Below are 14630 nucleotides of genomic sequence, written 5' to 3'. Positions count from 1 at the left end.
ATGCCATCAGACTAGGAATTAGAAAACAACTCCCAGAGGGATTAACTTTCTAAATGGATTTTCCATAGGTAATTTTCCAGGCTCAGTCTGTTGAGGCTCGTCTTGTGGAAGTCAAATAGTCTTTTGGCACTGCTGGCAAAGTTAGGCTTTCAAAACAAAATACGGTTAGGTAATCTTCGTGTGATGTATAACCATATAAATGTATTAAATGATATTTAATCAATATACTATCCATTACTGATGGAAGGAAATCGCTCCGCAGCAATCATGTCTTAATATAATGGTAAGATAGCCTGTGTAGTCATATATGTTGAAGTGTTGTGTGAAACATTCTTCATGTGGATGACAAAAGGCAGATATGATACAAATTACTGGAAATTTGTCACGGTTTTCTAGATGTTTAGAAATATGAGAACAATGACAGGCCACAGCTCAACAAGTGGCTGCGGTTATATTGAGCTCTTCTACAGACTCCAGTCATAACCATGGACACAGACCCTAAAATAACTCCTATCAGCTGCAATGGATCATCACATATAACCACAGACCCAGGCATTGTTATGTCTCTTGTCTCTAGGTACTTTGATTTAAAAAACAAAACAAAAAAGAAAGTGATGCTACTCTACTAAGCACTTTAGCATGATCATAAAGTGCCCAGGAGCCTCGAATGGCAAGTTTCAGCTTGCAGAGAATGTCTTTAGCAAGTGTATCACATCTTTGTGCTCCTCAATGAACAAAGTCAACCTCTGATTCACAGCCAAAGGAATAATTCAACCAAAAAATGTTGTCTCCATGTCCTCATCCTGAAGTTGTTCGAAACATGTCCAAATTTCTAAATGATAATGATTCATTTTGGGGTTTTTCGTTTTTACTAAAGCAAATTACAAATTACAGATCCCAGTCAGGATTTTTAAATAGATAGCCATGTATTGCATTCAAGCATAGAGATTTCAGTTTGAAAATATAAACATTCCTTGATATGATGGAGATTTGTGCGATTGCTCAACAAAATGTTTCTTGAAAACTGAATGTGTAGCAGTTTGGACAAGCAGTCCCAGTGGATGCTGCACTGAACAGACCAAAGTGCATCTTCAGGTTTGCTGACCTTCACTTGTATCTATATACTTTCATATTTTTATTCATTCTTTATTTCTTCAGGTCAGAGATGTATAACTCCGTCAATAACCACTTGACTGGTCAATCAGAAAAACTAAAATTATTTAGTAACCAACCATAATACAAAGGAATAAAAATACTGGTAATGACAGAGTTCCAGAGTTCCATGCATGTGTGTAATCCCTGTAAACCCGACACAGCTTACTCAACTTTTTTGCCAACAGAATCCTTGACATAGTGCACCACCATCTGAAGCAATTTAAAGTATATGAGTGGGATCGTATTGTCTTTCTGCAGGTTAAGTCATAACACCTGTAGGTGGCAAAAAGTGAGTCACTGCAAAATGTATTCAACCCATTAGTTTAAAATACTGATTCATTCAGGAACAAACAAGTGACTATGGCTGCATATTTCCCTACATGATACTGTAGGTAAAAAAAACAGCATGTGAAAGGAGTAGTATGCCCAAATCCAGTTTTCAAAAAACAATAGGCAAAAAGTACCCAGTGACCTATTATGAACAGGACACTTTACTATCTATCCCACGAGGCCATGGTACAGGAGTTGTGAATGCCAGTAATGCGGCGCACTCTTAAGTAAAAAAAACAATAAGGGGGTTGTAGTATGTCCAAATTTCATTCAGTGATTCATTCCTAGCTTTCAACCACAAACAATGGAGCTAATTTACTGAGTACAAAAGTCTAATGAAGAGACAACTAAACATATAAATCACTCCATATAAAAGCATAACATTCAAGAATATACATGCTTGCTGTGTATGATGTACAAACAGCAGCTAGTTTACACATTCTCTCTTGATCTGTACACAACTCGTCTTCATTCAGCAAGTGCAAAGTTGCCTTGCCAACCTGACTAGCCTTCAACTTGCACGCTGTTTATTAGCGGCAGTATTGATGTATCCCAAAGTGTGAATGAATCCATTCCCTGTGTGCAGTACGTGAGTGGAATGACTGCATGATGAGGGCTGTTTTGGGATAGTCCTTGTGAGCTAGATAGCACACGTGATGATAACAAGTCTCTGGAGGATTGCATAGCTTTACAAACTTTGCTTCATTCCTAGTAGTGAGGAACAGAAATCCACTAATTGTGTGTTGACAGATCGTTACATGACGTTTTAGCTCAGAGAGCACTTTCCCCACACAATGTTCTGGCTTGAATTGAGTTTAATAGGAAAATGAACAAACACGTCCACTATTTTAACCCAGGAGGTATTTCATACGAGGCTCTGCTCATCACGATGTAAACAGCTGAGTGATTTGGAATGAAATCTCGGAGGATCATCAGCTAAAGGTTAAAATATAGAACAGCTGCTTAGTAGCTGGAATAATCTCACAGTGTGAAAGCCCAGAGGGCAGCAGATGTGTGAGAGGGTTTTTTTCCCCATCTCAACCTGAAATCTGCACAAACACCATTACAGAAAAAGAGTGTGGGAGGCAAAAATAAATGAATTAAAAAACAATGATTAAATAACTATCAAATGTCATTGACAACACTGAAAGGGAATTTCTCTTGTAGCCATTAAATACATATTTCCTCTCAGTGATGCCCACAGTGACAGTACTCAAATGACTATTGGTTCTCTGTCCATGCTTTCATTTCATGTTTGATGTGTGATAGATAAATATCTATTTCTGTCATTAAACGCTAGATGGCACATGCTGATGGCTCCATAATCTTCTAGCAATCACATTGTTCACTACAGAGCACAAGCTGATTGGTCTATTTTGCCTCATGCATGGGCCTTATTCACATGTCATTGTTTATGTTGCACAAGCACCCACTACTGGCAGAATCCTTACACTTGGTTGAACTAGAATGTCCTAAGCCCTTGATCAAGAATGCTTGGGATATTGGAGAAAATAATTTAAATTACATTTACAAAAAAAAAAAAAAAAAAAAAGGGGGTTCTCAACTCTGGCCTTCACGTCCGCTAACTATAACTATACTGTTTAACAGTCAGCTTGAGGTAGCAACAAGTATTAAGCAGTTATATCACAAAATATGCAGTTATATCTCAAAATAATTCATATAGTTATGTGAGATGATGTAAAATTGTTGTGATCTGCTGTATCATCACAATCATGTTGCATTGTGTTATATGGAGCTGCATGAAGTATACATACTGTATTATGGGTCCCTCAGTCAAGTGGAACGCACTTTAGTGGAGGTTGAGACTGCACAGAAAATAAGTGCTTAGGGAAGTTTGTGAGTGTGTGTCTAAAAGCGAAGTGGAACACACCCCTGCTCCTGCAGTGTAGAGTTCTTTTGACACCCTCCACCTCCCCTAGCTCCACCTGTCCAGATCTACTATGAGTAATTTCATGTATTCTATTTGCACTGCAGTGCCATGTCTACATCTTCACAGCAGCATGGCTGTGCAAACTATATCCCAAGAGTTGCCATGATAAACTGTGGAGTTCCAGCCCTGATTTTATCAAGCATCTTTGTTCAGAGATTTACTGATAACACTCCAGGCCTATTAAACACAAGTTCAGCCATTCCACCACATTTTCTTATGTGAGGTCCTTGAGAAACACAGTGGTTTGACATATGAAGGGGACCTGGGGATATTGGGGTGAATAAACCGCTTCCGGGTATCTTCATAAAACACAGTGTTTAAACATAGCTGTGCTCTGACTCGATTAAAGGTCAAGTCAGTGATTACACAGTGTCAGTGTTTGTGTCCGTAGACACGTTTGTGAGAGATGATCCTCTGTTAGCATGTCAGTCAGTTCGGTTGGCTGTCATGGGTTAAATCGGCCTATTTTGTCATAACATGTAACAATGGTAGAATGAAATTAAGTGAACTTCCTACAAATAAAGAATTTAGCAAACCAAAAAAGTAAAAGTAAAATTCTTTAACCGATAACTGGATTGATTATCTTAGGAAAGTAACATCTTTCAATTGAATTTGTTTCCCATAAATATCAGTTAAATTTAGTATTAAGTTAGCTGATCCTACATCAGTGTTGGCTATTTCTGTTACCACTAAGCCAATCTATTGTAATCCAAGAACCCAGAAGCAGCTGGATGCATTTATGTGTCGCTGTTTGAATTAAAAGTTATTAATGGACTTGCTGTTGTAGCTGTGTGTTGATTTTTTGGGGATACTTTTGAGAATGAAACAGAAGCCGGAAAAAGAGCAGTCATGTCCACACACATGGTTTCTGAATGAACTGGGGAAAAGTCACTCACCCCTTTGTTTATAATACTGGGTGGCAAATGAATGACGAACCTGTAGTCTGTCGGGGAAGTGAACGTAAATCAGCTTTTGCTTGCTTACTTTCCAGACTTCTAAGAAGAACGAGACATTCATCAGGAAAAAAAGATTTTACAGGACCTGCAACAAGTTCAAAATTAGCCCAGCCTGACTGAATAATTAGCCATGATCAAACCTTCTTTAGGTAAGTGATGCAGTGAAGTGACTTTGAAGCTGAATAATGACAACAATGCAACACAGAGCACATTGATTCACTCAAGTCAATCACAAATTAACAATATGTACGAGATCCGCTATACGTTGGGTTTCTGTTCACCTCGTCACGTTTATTTTGCAATAACAACTGTCTTGACTGCCCATTTCCTGCCTATTACATGGCTTTTTACCAACTTAATATATACGGGGAAATGATATACTGTTTTGAGTTGAAATGATAATTTTTTATAAACTTACCTGTATATTAAAGTTTTTACTGAGAATAAATAATCCATTACAATGCTCAAAACTGTCAGCATAGCAAAAAGATAAACATTAATATTACAGTAGTATTAATTCTGAAGTTGTCATTTGCAGTAGTTAATAACTTGATGGTGTCAGTAGGTCTTGTTTCAAACCAGAGAGTGCGTTACTTTCATGTGAGACACTATATCCACATCACATTTAACTGGATTGAACAGTGTTACAAATTAGAAACATAATGAGGAAGTTGTGACAGCAAAATTTATCAACAATTATCAGACACGACTGTACAAAAGAAACATGTGGCTCCTGAGAGTATGGAGATCTGAAGAAAAAAAGCTAGTACCTGAGTGGAGAACACAGTCAACCTTAAAGTTTGAAATGCAGTGAGAATTAAAACAAATAAGCAGAGAGCTGAAAGCTACGTGCCGAATGAGGCAAAGCAATTAGTGAGTATAAAGTAAGAAAAGCTCCAGGGTTTGAACTGATTTAACAAGCCCAGTGAGGGTTGAGGTGCGAGCGGTTATCTACAAAAACAAAATCTAAGAATTAGTAAGAAAGAAAATAGTCTGGTTCCTTTGAATGGGTGATTTAAAGCGGTTTAGATTTCATCAATCAGAACACATTGAACTGATGTGTTTGTGGTGGTCATCACATTCAGCTGCAGTCAGAGGTCACAAGTCTCCTCTCCAGGACAAGGAGTTGCTGGCATCCTCCCTAAATAATATCAAAATAACTTAATTGAACCATTCATTAAACTAAGAAGGGACACGCAAGGAAAAAATAATGAAAATAAAAATTTTCTCAATATTATAATTCTCTCACTCCCTGCTCGAGATTAGAATAGATTAGGTATTTATCTAGCTGCAATTAAGATAATTAAGCTCTAGAATGTAGACACGATAAAAAGCATCCTGGATGTAGATAGCAGAAAGAACTTAAAGGACTGAGCTGTATAAAACTTCTCTGGAGATTCCTTATACAGTCAAAAGCAAAAATGTATGGGAAGAGCCCAACACGTACTGGGTGTCAAAATAAGGTAAGGAGAAAGACTTTGGACTCCAGCGTTGGACACACTGTTGGCTATGTACATAAAATGTGTAAAATCAGCAAAATATCAACATCAGCTACCGTCAGTATTTGATGTCAAACTGTTGTCGGCTTTAGACATTGTCCTGAAACTGAAGTTTAGTCATCAGACGTGTGTTCAATTAACAACGTGGCCTGCCAGGTGGGAATCAAAAGAGGAAAGTGTGGTGTAGCACACAGAAAACAGTCACAACCTATGAAAAGTCAATGAGCGAGATCTGCTCTGACCACAGTATCCTGACTCTTTTAATTAAGACACAAAAGTGAAATAAAATTCGGCTTGGTGTCAGGAAACAGGGGAGGAGGGAACGATAGCTGGCCTTGTGAGAGTTTATGTGAATTCCAGCGGTGAGAGAGATTCGCAGGCTCTTATCATGCCCTTCCTCTCACTGCTGTCCAACATGTTATTACTGTGCTACCTGGGTTTTAAAATCCATTATCGTAAGGCATCGCAGTAATGAAAGGCTTGCCAGGGCATCTCTCCACATATTTGAGGCACGTTTCACGTTTTGCTTCATTAGAATCAGACAGACTGTTCACACGTTATAAAAACATCTATACAACACCAGCCCACTTTGGTTTGTACAAGCACTAGATAATATATAATGGTGTCATGCTATGTATTACCAGATCCCAGAGGCTAGCTGATCAGCGAAGTCAAAGCAGATGAGATTTCATCTGGATGCACAGGAATTCAAACCTTCATTGTCTTACAAAAGAGTGCTGCGTATCCTGTACCACACAAATCTGCAATCATTTGTTCCTCCTCATGTCCTTCCAAACCTGAACCACTCTTTCTTCTGTACTAATACTTTTCAAAATATCATATCCTGTGTACATACAAGTTTGTAATGACATGGGGGGCACAATTTAAATTTTTGGGTGAACTATAATTTTTAATTATTAGCATATTAGCATAGCGTTTTTATTTTTTTGTTTCTTTTAAGTCATTTTTCTGCATCATTGCCTTAAATGGCACAAGTGTCTTACTGCCTCCATCTAGTGGTTGAGCATAAAAAAGACAAGTGGAGAGAAAACGGCTGACACCAAAGAGTTAATATCACAGAAATGAAAATCCACAGCAGATGTCTGAGCCAGTAAAGAGTTTTATTCGTTTATGTTAAATCAAAGGAAAGCACTATAATATACTTCACAAACCAAACACCTTGTGGTGTAATACAGAGGTTTTCAGTCTGGGTTCTGGGGACTCAGCACTGTGTATTTTGTACATCTCGCATGGATCTCTGCTAATGATCTCGATCCCGCGTGTTAAATAAGGAAGTGCTGTGGCGCCCTAGGTTTGGGATTGAAAACCACTGGTTTAGTAAAACTGTAATATCACAAAAAGAAAGATTTTTATATGGCATATTACAAAAAAACAAGGAAGTAACACTAGTGGACAAGAAAATATATATTTTTAAATAATAGAACTGTACATTTTTTAAAGGTGACATAAAAAAAAGACAAAAACAAAGAAAAAAAGAATTCCTTCTATAAACACAAGAAACATAACTAATATCTTGTTATGAAGACTACATTAAAAAAAGCCAATAAACACCTTTTTTTGCCATTAGAGCACAGGGCCTGGAAATACAGAAGGGGGGTTAAAAAGAGCATCACCGTACACCCAGAGGGTTAACAAATGGTAAATGACAAGAAAAAGGCAGGAGAAGACAAAAACTCCTTCTGGAGAGAGAGAATGAATGATGGGAACAGACTCTCTCATGTCAACTGAGGCAGAAACAAACCAGCAGACCCAATGAAACCACCGAAGACTATACAATATGATCCCACTGCTAATATTCATGAAACATTTCAAAGTTAACTGAGAGGATGACACAATGAGGGAGATGATAAAAAGAGGTTTGTTATATAAATATTTTTTTTGTTGCAGAAACAGGATGCAGCAAAACACGCTCCACAGCCCAGCAACTTCTGTTTTCACCGCTCTTAAACAGTATGTTCTCTTAAAATACACCACACCAAAAGAACAATGTTACAAAACGAAACGAAACAAAAAAACTGCAGCTGAAGGGGTGAAAGTCAAATCTGGTTCTACCTTTGGTACACGGGGGACCAGATTTATCAAATAGTAGATCCAGGGGTCTATATTTACGTTGTTCGGCTAATTTTCATGGGGTGAATCCAGTCATTTCAACAGAAATCTATGCAATTCGGAATTTTTTCAGAAAACAAGACAATGGACCTTTTTTTACCCACAAAATTTAGCTAATGTCACCACACCTGTGTCAATCATCCTCTCTTCTCGCCTACTTGGACCAAAATGAACAATGCACAAAAAAAAAAAAAAAAAAAAAAAAAAAGAGGAAGATTTGTAGTACAAGTAACTTGACTGATTTGACAACAAGATGGTTTTGAACTCAAAACTCTGTAATGACCTGGATGAATGCAAAAATACATAAAAAAATAAAATAAAATTGTGGACATGGCACACAGATAACGTTGTTATTGCTTTCTATCACCAACCTCTGGAAGTGGAATAGAAAGCTACACAGATAAACACAAATAGAAGAGGGAACAGAGAACAGTTTTTTGCCCAGATCTGGCAGTCAAGAGGCAAGAGATGGGCATAAAATGACTCACGATATGGTGAAAAAAAAACATTCCTGAACTATATTTAGACATCTTTCTTCAACTCAAAATATTTGGTCATTTGAATCTGGTAATTCACAAAATATATTGCATTCATTTCAAAGTCCTCACATGCATAACATGCTGAGAAGGCAAGAGCCTGCATCATCGCCGAAAGAAAAACTACTGCTTAAAACCAACAGATCAATTTAGTTCAGATCAGTGCGAACTTCAACACGAGCAATAACAATGATAATTATGTCCCAAGTCCACAAATCACACCTTTTAAAACATTTTTAAAATCCCAAAGTGTTTTTTTTTTCCTCTTAAAAATCCCTCCCAAGGATCGGAGCTGCAGAGAGAGGGCCCATGCTGAACAACGGTGAGAAATACCATCACAACAGACGTTCACCAAAGACGTCCACAAACGACAGTTCAAAGAGAGAGAACATGAACAGTACAAATACAACTGACATATCAGAAGCTGCATTACAAGTCGGTATAAAGAAATATAGTAAATATACAAGTAAAACAGTTCCTTTTTATGGTCTAGATTGTTCCGGCCGTCTGAAACAGCCCTGTGCTAAAGTTCTGCATAGCCAAAGCTTCTATTCGCAAACTATGGACTGGATCAATAACAGCCGCATACAAATGTTTTTTTTTTTTCTTTCTTTTAGATTTATACCAAAATCATACAAATTTCAGCGCCTACTCACAATTCGTAGTTCTTAAACTTTATCTTTGTAAACAGTTTGCCCTTTTTCTGTTTAAAAATACATTCTAGTCAGAAAATTGTGAGGCATATATATATATATATATATATATAAGTGGCAAAGCTCTCTTTTATAGTTTTTCTTTTTATACCAAAAATATGCTAAATAATGCTCTATACACATCTTCTACACCCCCCCCCCCCCCTCTTTATAGTAGGCTGTAGACTGTGCAGGAAGAGAGGTATAATTCACTGAATTCTCATCTCCTGTCATCTGAATAAAGGGGACTGGCCACATTCTGAAGGAGGGACTGGGGTTTCACAGCCTGAGGCGTGTATGAGTGGCTTTGGCTCAATGTAATCGCTGATTATCATGCGGTTTGCTTAGCGCGTGCTCTAAACTTCAGGCAGTGACACCAGAGACCGTTGATACTCAGTAGCCCGAGGCAGACGGTTCATTACCCCGAACATGTTCTGGGGTTTCGGTATTAAAACAGAGATCGGGTGGTGTGGCGAGAGGGGAAGGCTCAACCCATCCTGCTGGTGTCTCATATCACAGCATTTGGTGCATCAATATGGGCTGGTATTAGGCCGGCTGTCGACTACTTCTGTTCCATAACACGTCATATTGACATCTTCGCACCGTCTCCACATTCAGGATGGTCCCATCCTTTTGCTGCTACCGAAATGTTACTGAAAGCTGGTGTGACCTTTCCGATAACATCCAAAAGCAATGTGTAAAACAAGCACATTCATTTTGTTTTGGTTGCATGGCTTTGAATCAGACCAACAATGCAAAAGCCTGATCAAACCGTCGGTTTGGCATTGCTATGGCTTTGTGTCGTGATTGTCACTAGACGCGCGGCAGGTTCATGTGCTCGTGCATGTTTATTTGTTTGTCGAAGCACATGTGGAGCATCCAGATGGGTTTCACACATCTGTTGAGTGATGATCGGTGTCTTGGGAGGCAGATGGAGCATGCTGAGCAATGGCGGCCACTGAGAGACGGCGTCTGGGTGACTCATGCGAACATGATGATTCACTTTATATCAGCATGTAGTGTTTATGCATGCGCTTTGTGTTTAAAAAAAAATGTAAAGGTATTTTTATGTTTATAGGAATCTGAGTGCTATAGGTTCTGTGCTTCAGTCGACACGTCCGTGGACTTGTATGTATAAATGTGGCTCTTCAGAGTCTGTCGCTGCGAAAGCTGTCCTCTACTGAGGGGTCAGGGAGGACCATATCAGGGTCACTGAGCATGCTAAGTCCATCCAGACTGAGAGGCTCAATACGTAGTTCATCCTCCAGTGGAAAAACTCCCTCCGAGTCCAAACACTCTGGGACCGCAGACAACATGCTGCTGATGTCCTTAGAGAGGCTGGGATTGGAGTCGTCTGAGAGAGAACAAAAACAGCAGAACTGTGAGCGAGTAGTACATGAGATGTGAAAGAAGATATGAAATACTTCTTTAATAAAATAAGATATGTAGGTTCCCTATATGCCTAGTCAAGTAATCAGCCTTAAAGAATCCACCTATATAAATGGAGAGGTTCTTGAGAGTCCAGAGACAGCAGAAGCTTCAAATACCTGCTTGCTGCTCAAATGCCTTTTTACAGCTGCCCTTTTAATACAATTAATTCATTTAACAGAAACCTTTCCTAATAAGCCTTTATCTGATCGAGTTATTCTATGTTCTGATTCACTCACGAATATTTTGACAGTTTTTATAACTTATAAATCAAAATATTAGTCATTTTCATGCTTTCCATCTTCAGAAAGATATTTCCTCCACATACTTCATGAGAAACTTGACTACTTGACAACATGGAAAAACCTCTTTAAAGTAGGTTCACCATTTACTTAAGACCAGGCAAACTATTTACCAAACCTGCCTGCGACTGATACCAGTCATCTAAAAAATATGAGGAATAAAACAAACACTTGCTATTAAAACAAAACTCTGAATCTTTGTTTTACTGAAATCCTACTTGTATGTCACTTAACATAATAATATGAAACACACAGTAGTCAGCTGGTGGACGACTAGGTGATAGTCAACTAGCATTTCTTGTGAATGTGACATTTCCTTGTTTTTGCCATTTACATTCTATTGGCAGTTATATAAAACAAGAGTCCATGAATGGCACTTGTGTTAAGAATCAGAGTTTGTGCTTTGAAAGCAGGGCACAAGGATGAAAACCAAAGAGGGTAAATTCTCCTAATGACTCACAACGACCTGCTGTCTGCTCATCCCAACCTGTGAGGATGATGTTGGGCACTCCTCCTCCACAATTAGAGTAGAGCGTATTGGACCTCATCTGAAGGTGGTCTTGCAGGTTTCCATGGCTGCCGCCCAAGCCCATGAGGGCAGCCTGGGAGTAGTAGAGGTTGGAGGAAGGGTCAAATCCTCCAGCCACAGAGCTCATCACATTCTCCAACATATTATACTGATCCTGCTGTTTAAACACACACAACATATGTTACACAGTTTAGAAGACAAAACATGACCAAGTTAGGAATCAGAGATCGTATCTTTACCTGATAGGACGAACACTTGGACTGACGTCCAGAAAACTGCAGCTCCATAAAGGGATCATTAAAAAATCCCCCCATGCTGTTGTGCTGAAAGCAAAAACAAGATTCAGTGATTTCCTATTCAGACGAGAATAACCAGCATCTGTGACGGCTGAATATTAGTTATTCTCCTGAGATCGCTGTTTCAACTAATGTTTCAATGGGAACTCACAGCGCTGGAATTAAAGTCGAGCGGGACGCTCTGCAGCGGGGACACAGGCTGGTGCTGCTGCTGCTGCTGCTGTTGGCCACCTGTTTGTCGCTGCTGCACCCCTGGATGCTGGGAGCTCTGCTGCATAGACGGATGGGACTGGGGAGGAGGCTGCTGCTGCTGATGCTGCTGCTGCTGCTGATGCTGCTGCTGCATGGACTGCTGGGTTTGCTGGTAAAGGGGGTAGGGAGGGGGCGGCTCCATCGGCAGGTTTCTGGTGTCCAAGGCAACACCCTAATGGGAATGGGCAAGTTATAAAATCATTTGACTGGGAGCTTAGCTAAGGTACACTACAGAACACCCTGTTCTTGGCAGGCATGAACAATAAACCAGCGGCACAAAATGAGTAAAAGTTGGTACTTTTTTGAAAACCATGAGAATGATGGCATCAAGTTTTATAGATGGTTAATTGCACCTGGTGTGGTATTCTGCTCCTCACAAAAATGATGATGTAGGATTTTATAAAACACTACACGGGTCATAGGGACCACTACTTTTGGTAATTATGAACAGCCATTGTTTGGAAAAGAGCTCCTTCAAAATTAATAACTGGGGCTGGGTGTTGACACAGAATTCCTACTTCGATTAGACTACATTTAGATTCCCAAGATTCCCAAGCTCTTGAATTCATATGATTTCAGTCTTGATTTCTCTGTGGCTGCTGTAATATTATACAGGGAAGCATCTGATTTCGGTACGTTACAAAACATTTATTTTGGAATGGAATGACATGAGTGAGTATAAAACGAATATATAACCTTTTGTGGCAAACAATTCTGTGTTGAATTCAAATGGTTGTGCCACAAAGTCCAGACCAATTTGAACAGTGTTGCTGAGTGCAACCAATTCAATTTAACACAGAAATCTGTTATAAACCCTTGCAAGGTCAAAACTGATCAGTGGGCAGCCATCCAAAGACCCTTTGCTATTCACTCATGCCATGTTTATAATTGGACTGTGCTGTGTGGTTCAATCGGCAGAGATGTATCACCACACATTTGATTGTTCGCCGTTCAGCATTCACAGCAGAAAACTCTGCATAATTTTTCCTTTTTTATTCGTACTCCTGAAAAGACTAACCACGTTAGACACACTCTGGACCCCAGTAAGCAGTTTAATACAAGAAGCCGGTGATTTTCTGGATGAGGATTGAGTAAAGATACTACAGAAGAGCTTAAGAACATAAATCATGAAGAGCACTTTTAATGAGCACTTTTTTTTTTTTTTTTACCTGTGTGATCGGAGAGAGAGAGGGTGACATTGTCGGGGAAAGCTGCTTGCCCAGGCTTCGCCTCTGATCGCCCCCCGGAGAGAGTGTCAGGGGACTAATGGGGGCCGGCCGTCTCCTGGGTGAACTCGCCATGCCCGTCGGAGGAGGGTTGGACAGCGAGGAGAGACGCAGAGACGTGTGGATCGATGGATTGCTGAGAGATGAGTGTAGCTGAGAGTTGGTGAGGGACGCCTGGATGGAAGGGTTGCTTAGAGAGGATGACAGCCCTAAGAGGACAACAAACATGACATAATCAGCTTCAGGGGTTAAAAGGGCATCTTGAACTGCCTTAATGAAACCGAGATGAGCCAATAATTGCTTTAGGCGTCGCTGCGTGCAGGCCAGCTCCTGTCCTGATGTCCACTCCTCAGAAAAGACACTGAGCAATTGTCTGCAGGTTACTGGACCAGCGAGAACGAGAGAGAAAAGAGCGGTTTATGAGCAGCCAATTCAGGGGTTAAAGGTCGGCTGTGTCTCTGGGGATCGGCCAATCAGATAGCAGCACAGCTGAAACGGGGCAGGCAGAAACATCCCGGCACACCCTGTTCCCAGACATGAGAGCGAATGGAAAGAATAAAGCTCAAGAGAATGGAAGTCAAAGAGAGCGATCAGATGGCGGATGGATTTAAAAAAGGGGCGAAGATAGAAGAGGAGAGCTGTGGTCTTCTGCATGGACGTGGCCCTTTCGAAAACACATGGCATTCATACCCCAGAAAGCGCCTACAGTTTAAGCCTACAGTGTGCCGTTAAACAAAGACCGGAGTGTTCAGCCCGACTCTTCTGAAGCCAGGAGATGCTTTAACAGCAAACGAACCTCCTTGAATAACGATTCGGTCGCAAACAAAAGCTCTTTTTATTCTTAGACTGTGCGAGAAGGAGATTACGCATGTGTGAAATCCAGTGCAGTGTCTGTTTATGCGGTATTAACCAAACCCACTGACCTTGTGAGTTTCCGATGCCCAGATGCATCATGGCTGCGGGGAGGTTGCCGGTGCTGCTGCCTCCGCTCAGGTTGGGATATCCAGCCTCGTCGGGGTCCAGAGGAGTGGGCAGCGGAGAGGGGAAGTGCAGGTTACTGAGGTCAGGCAGAGACCCGCCAGTGTTTAAAGTGCCCTGGTAGTGAGACAAACCTGCATTCTGCTCTGGAGAAGGGAATATACTGCAGAGAAACAGAGACGGACAATTTCAGCATGTTTAAATGTACAGCTAATACCTAGTAAGCAACCAATCAATCAACATGCACACAAATTTATCTCGACTTACTTAATTCCAGGCACTTCGCAGGACTTTGGCCGGGAGGATAGAGACTGCACCTGCAACCAGGCAACATACGCATGATAGATCCACACTCAAAGAGATACATTTT

General features: G+C 40.2%; 1 protein-coding gene across 8 annotated transcripts in view; it reads right to left on the bottom strand.

Annotated features, from left to right (window-relative positions):
- Positions 1-6993: 6993 nt before the first annotated feature.
- The window catches only part of LOC128017764 (CREB-regulated transcription coactivator 3-like), a 41038-nt gene continuing 33401 nt past the window's right edge, over positions 6994-14630 (bottom strand). For 4 of the 8 annotated variants that reach the window (XM_052603270.1, XM_052603277.1, XM_052603272.1 and 1 more), the window contains 7 exons: positions 14528-14577; positions 14206-14423; positions 13226-13491; positions 11956-12228; positions 11748-11831; positions 11440-11665; positions 6994-10603 (listed from right to left, as the gene is read on the bottom strand). In XM_052603270.1, coding sequence (XP_052459230.1) covers positions 10398-10603; positions 11440-11665; positions 11748-11831; positions 11956-12228; positions 13226-13491; positions 14206-14423; positions 14528-14577 — 1323 coding nt within the window. In that variant the 3' untranslated portion in view covers positions 6994-10397. The remainder of the gene's footprint in view (positions 10604-11439; positions 11666-11747; positions 11832-11955; positions 12229-13225; positions 13492-14205; positions 14424-14527; positions 14578-14630) is intronic. The other 4 variants (XM_052603275.1, XM_052603278.1, XM_052603276.1 and 1 more) reach the window with 3 other exon arrangements.

This window comes from Carassius gibelio, chromosome A7, assembly GCF_023724105.1.
Source record: "Carassius gibelio isolate Cgi1373 ecotype wild population from Czech Republic chromosome A7, carGib1.2-hapl.c, whole genome shotgun sequence".
In the NCBI taxonomy this organism is placed as follows: domain Eukaryota; kingdom Metazoa; phylum Chordata; class Actinopteri; order Cypriniformes; family Cyprinidae; genus Carassius; species Carassius gibelio.
This window is presented reverse-complemented; position numbering and strand designations above follow the sequence as displayed.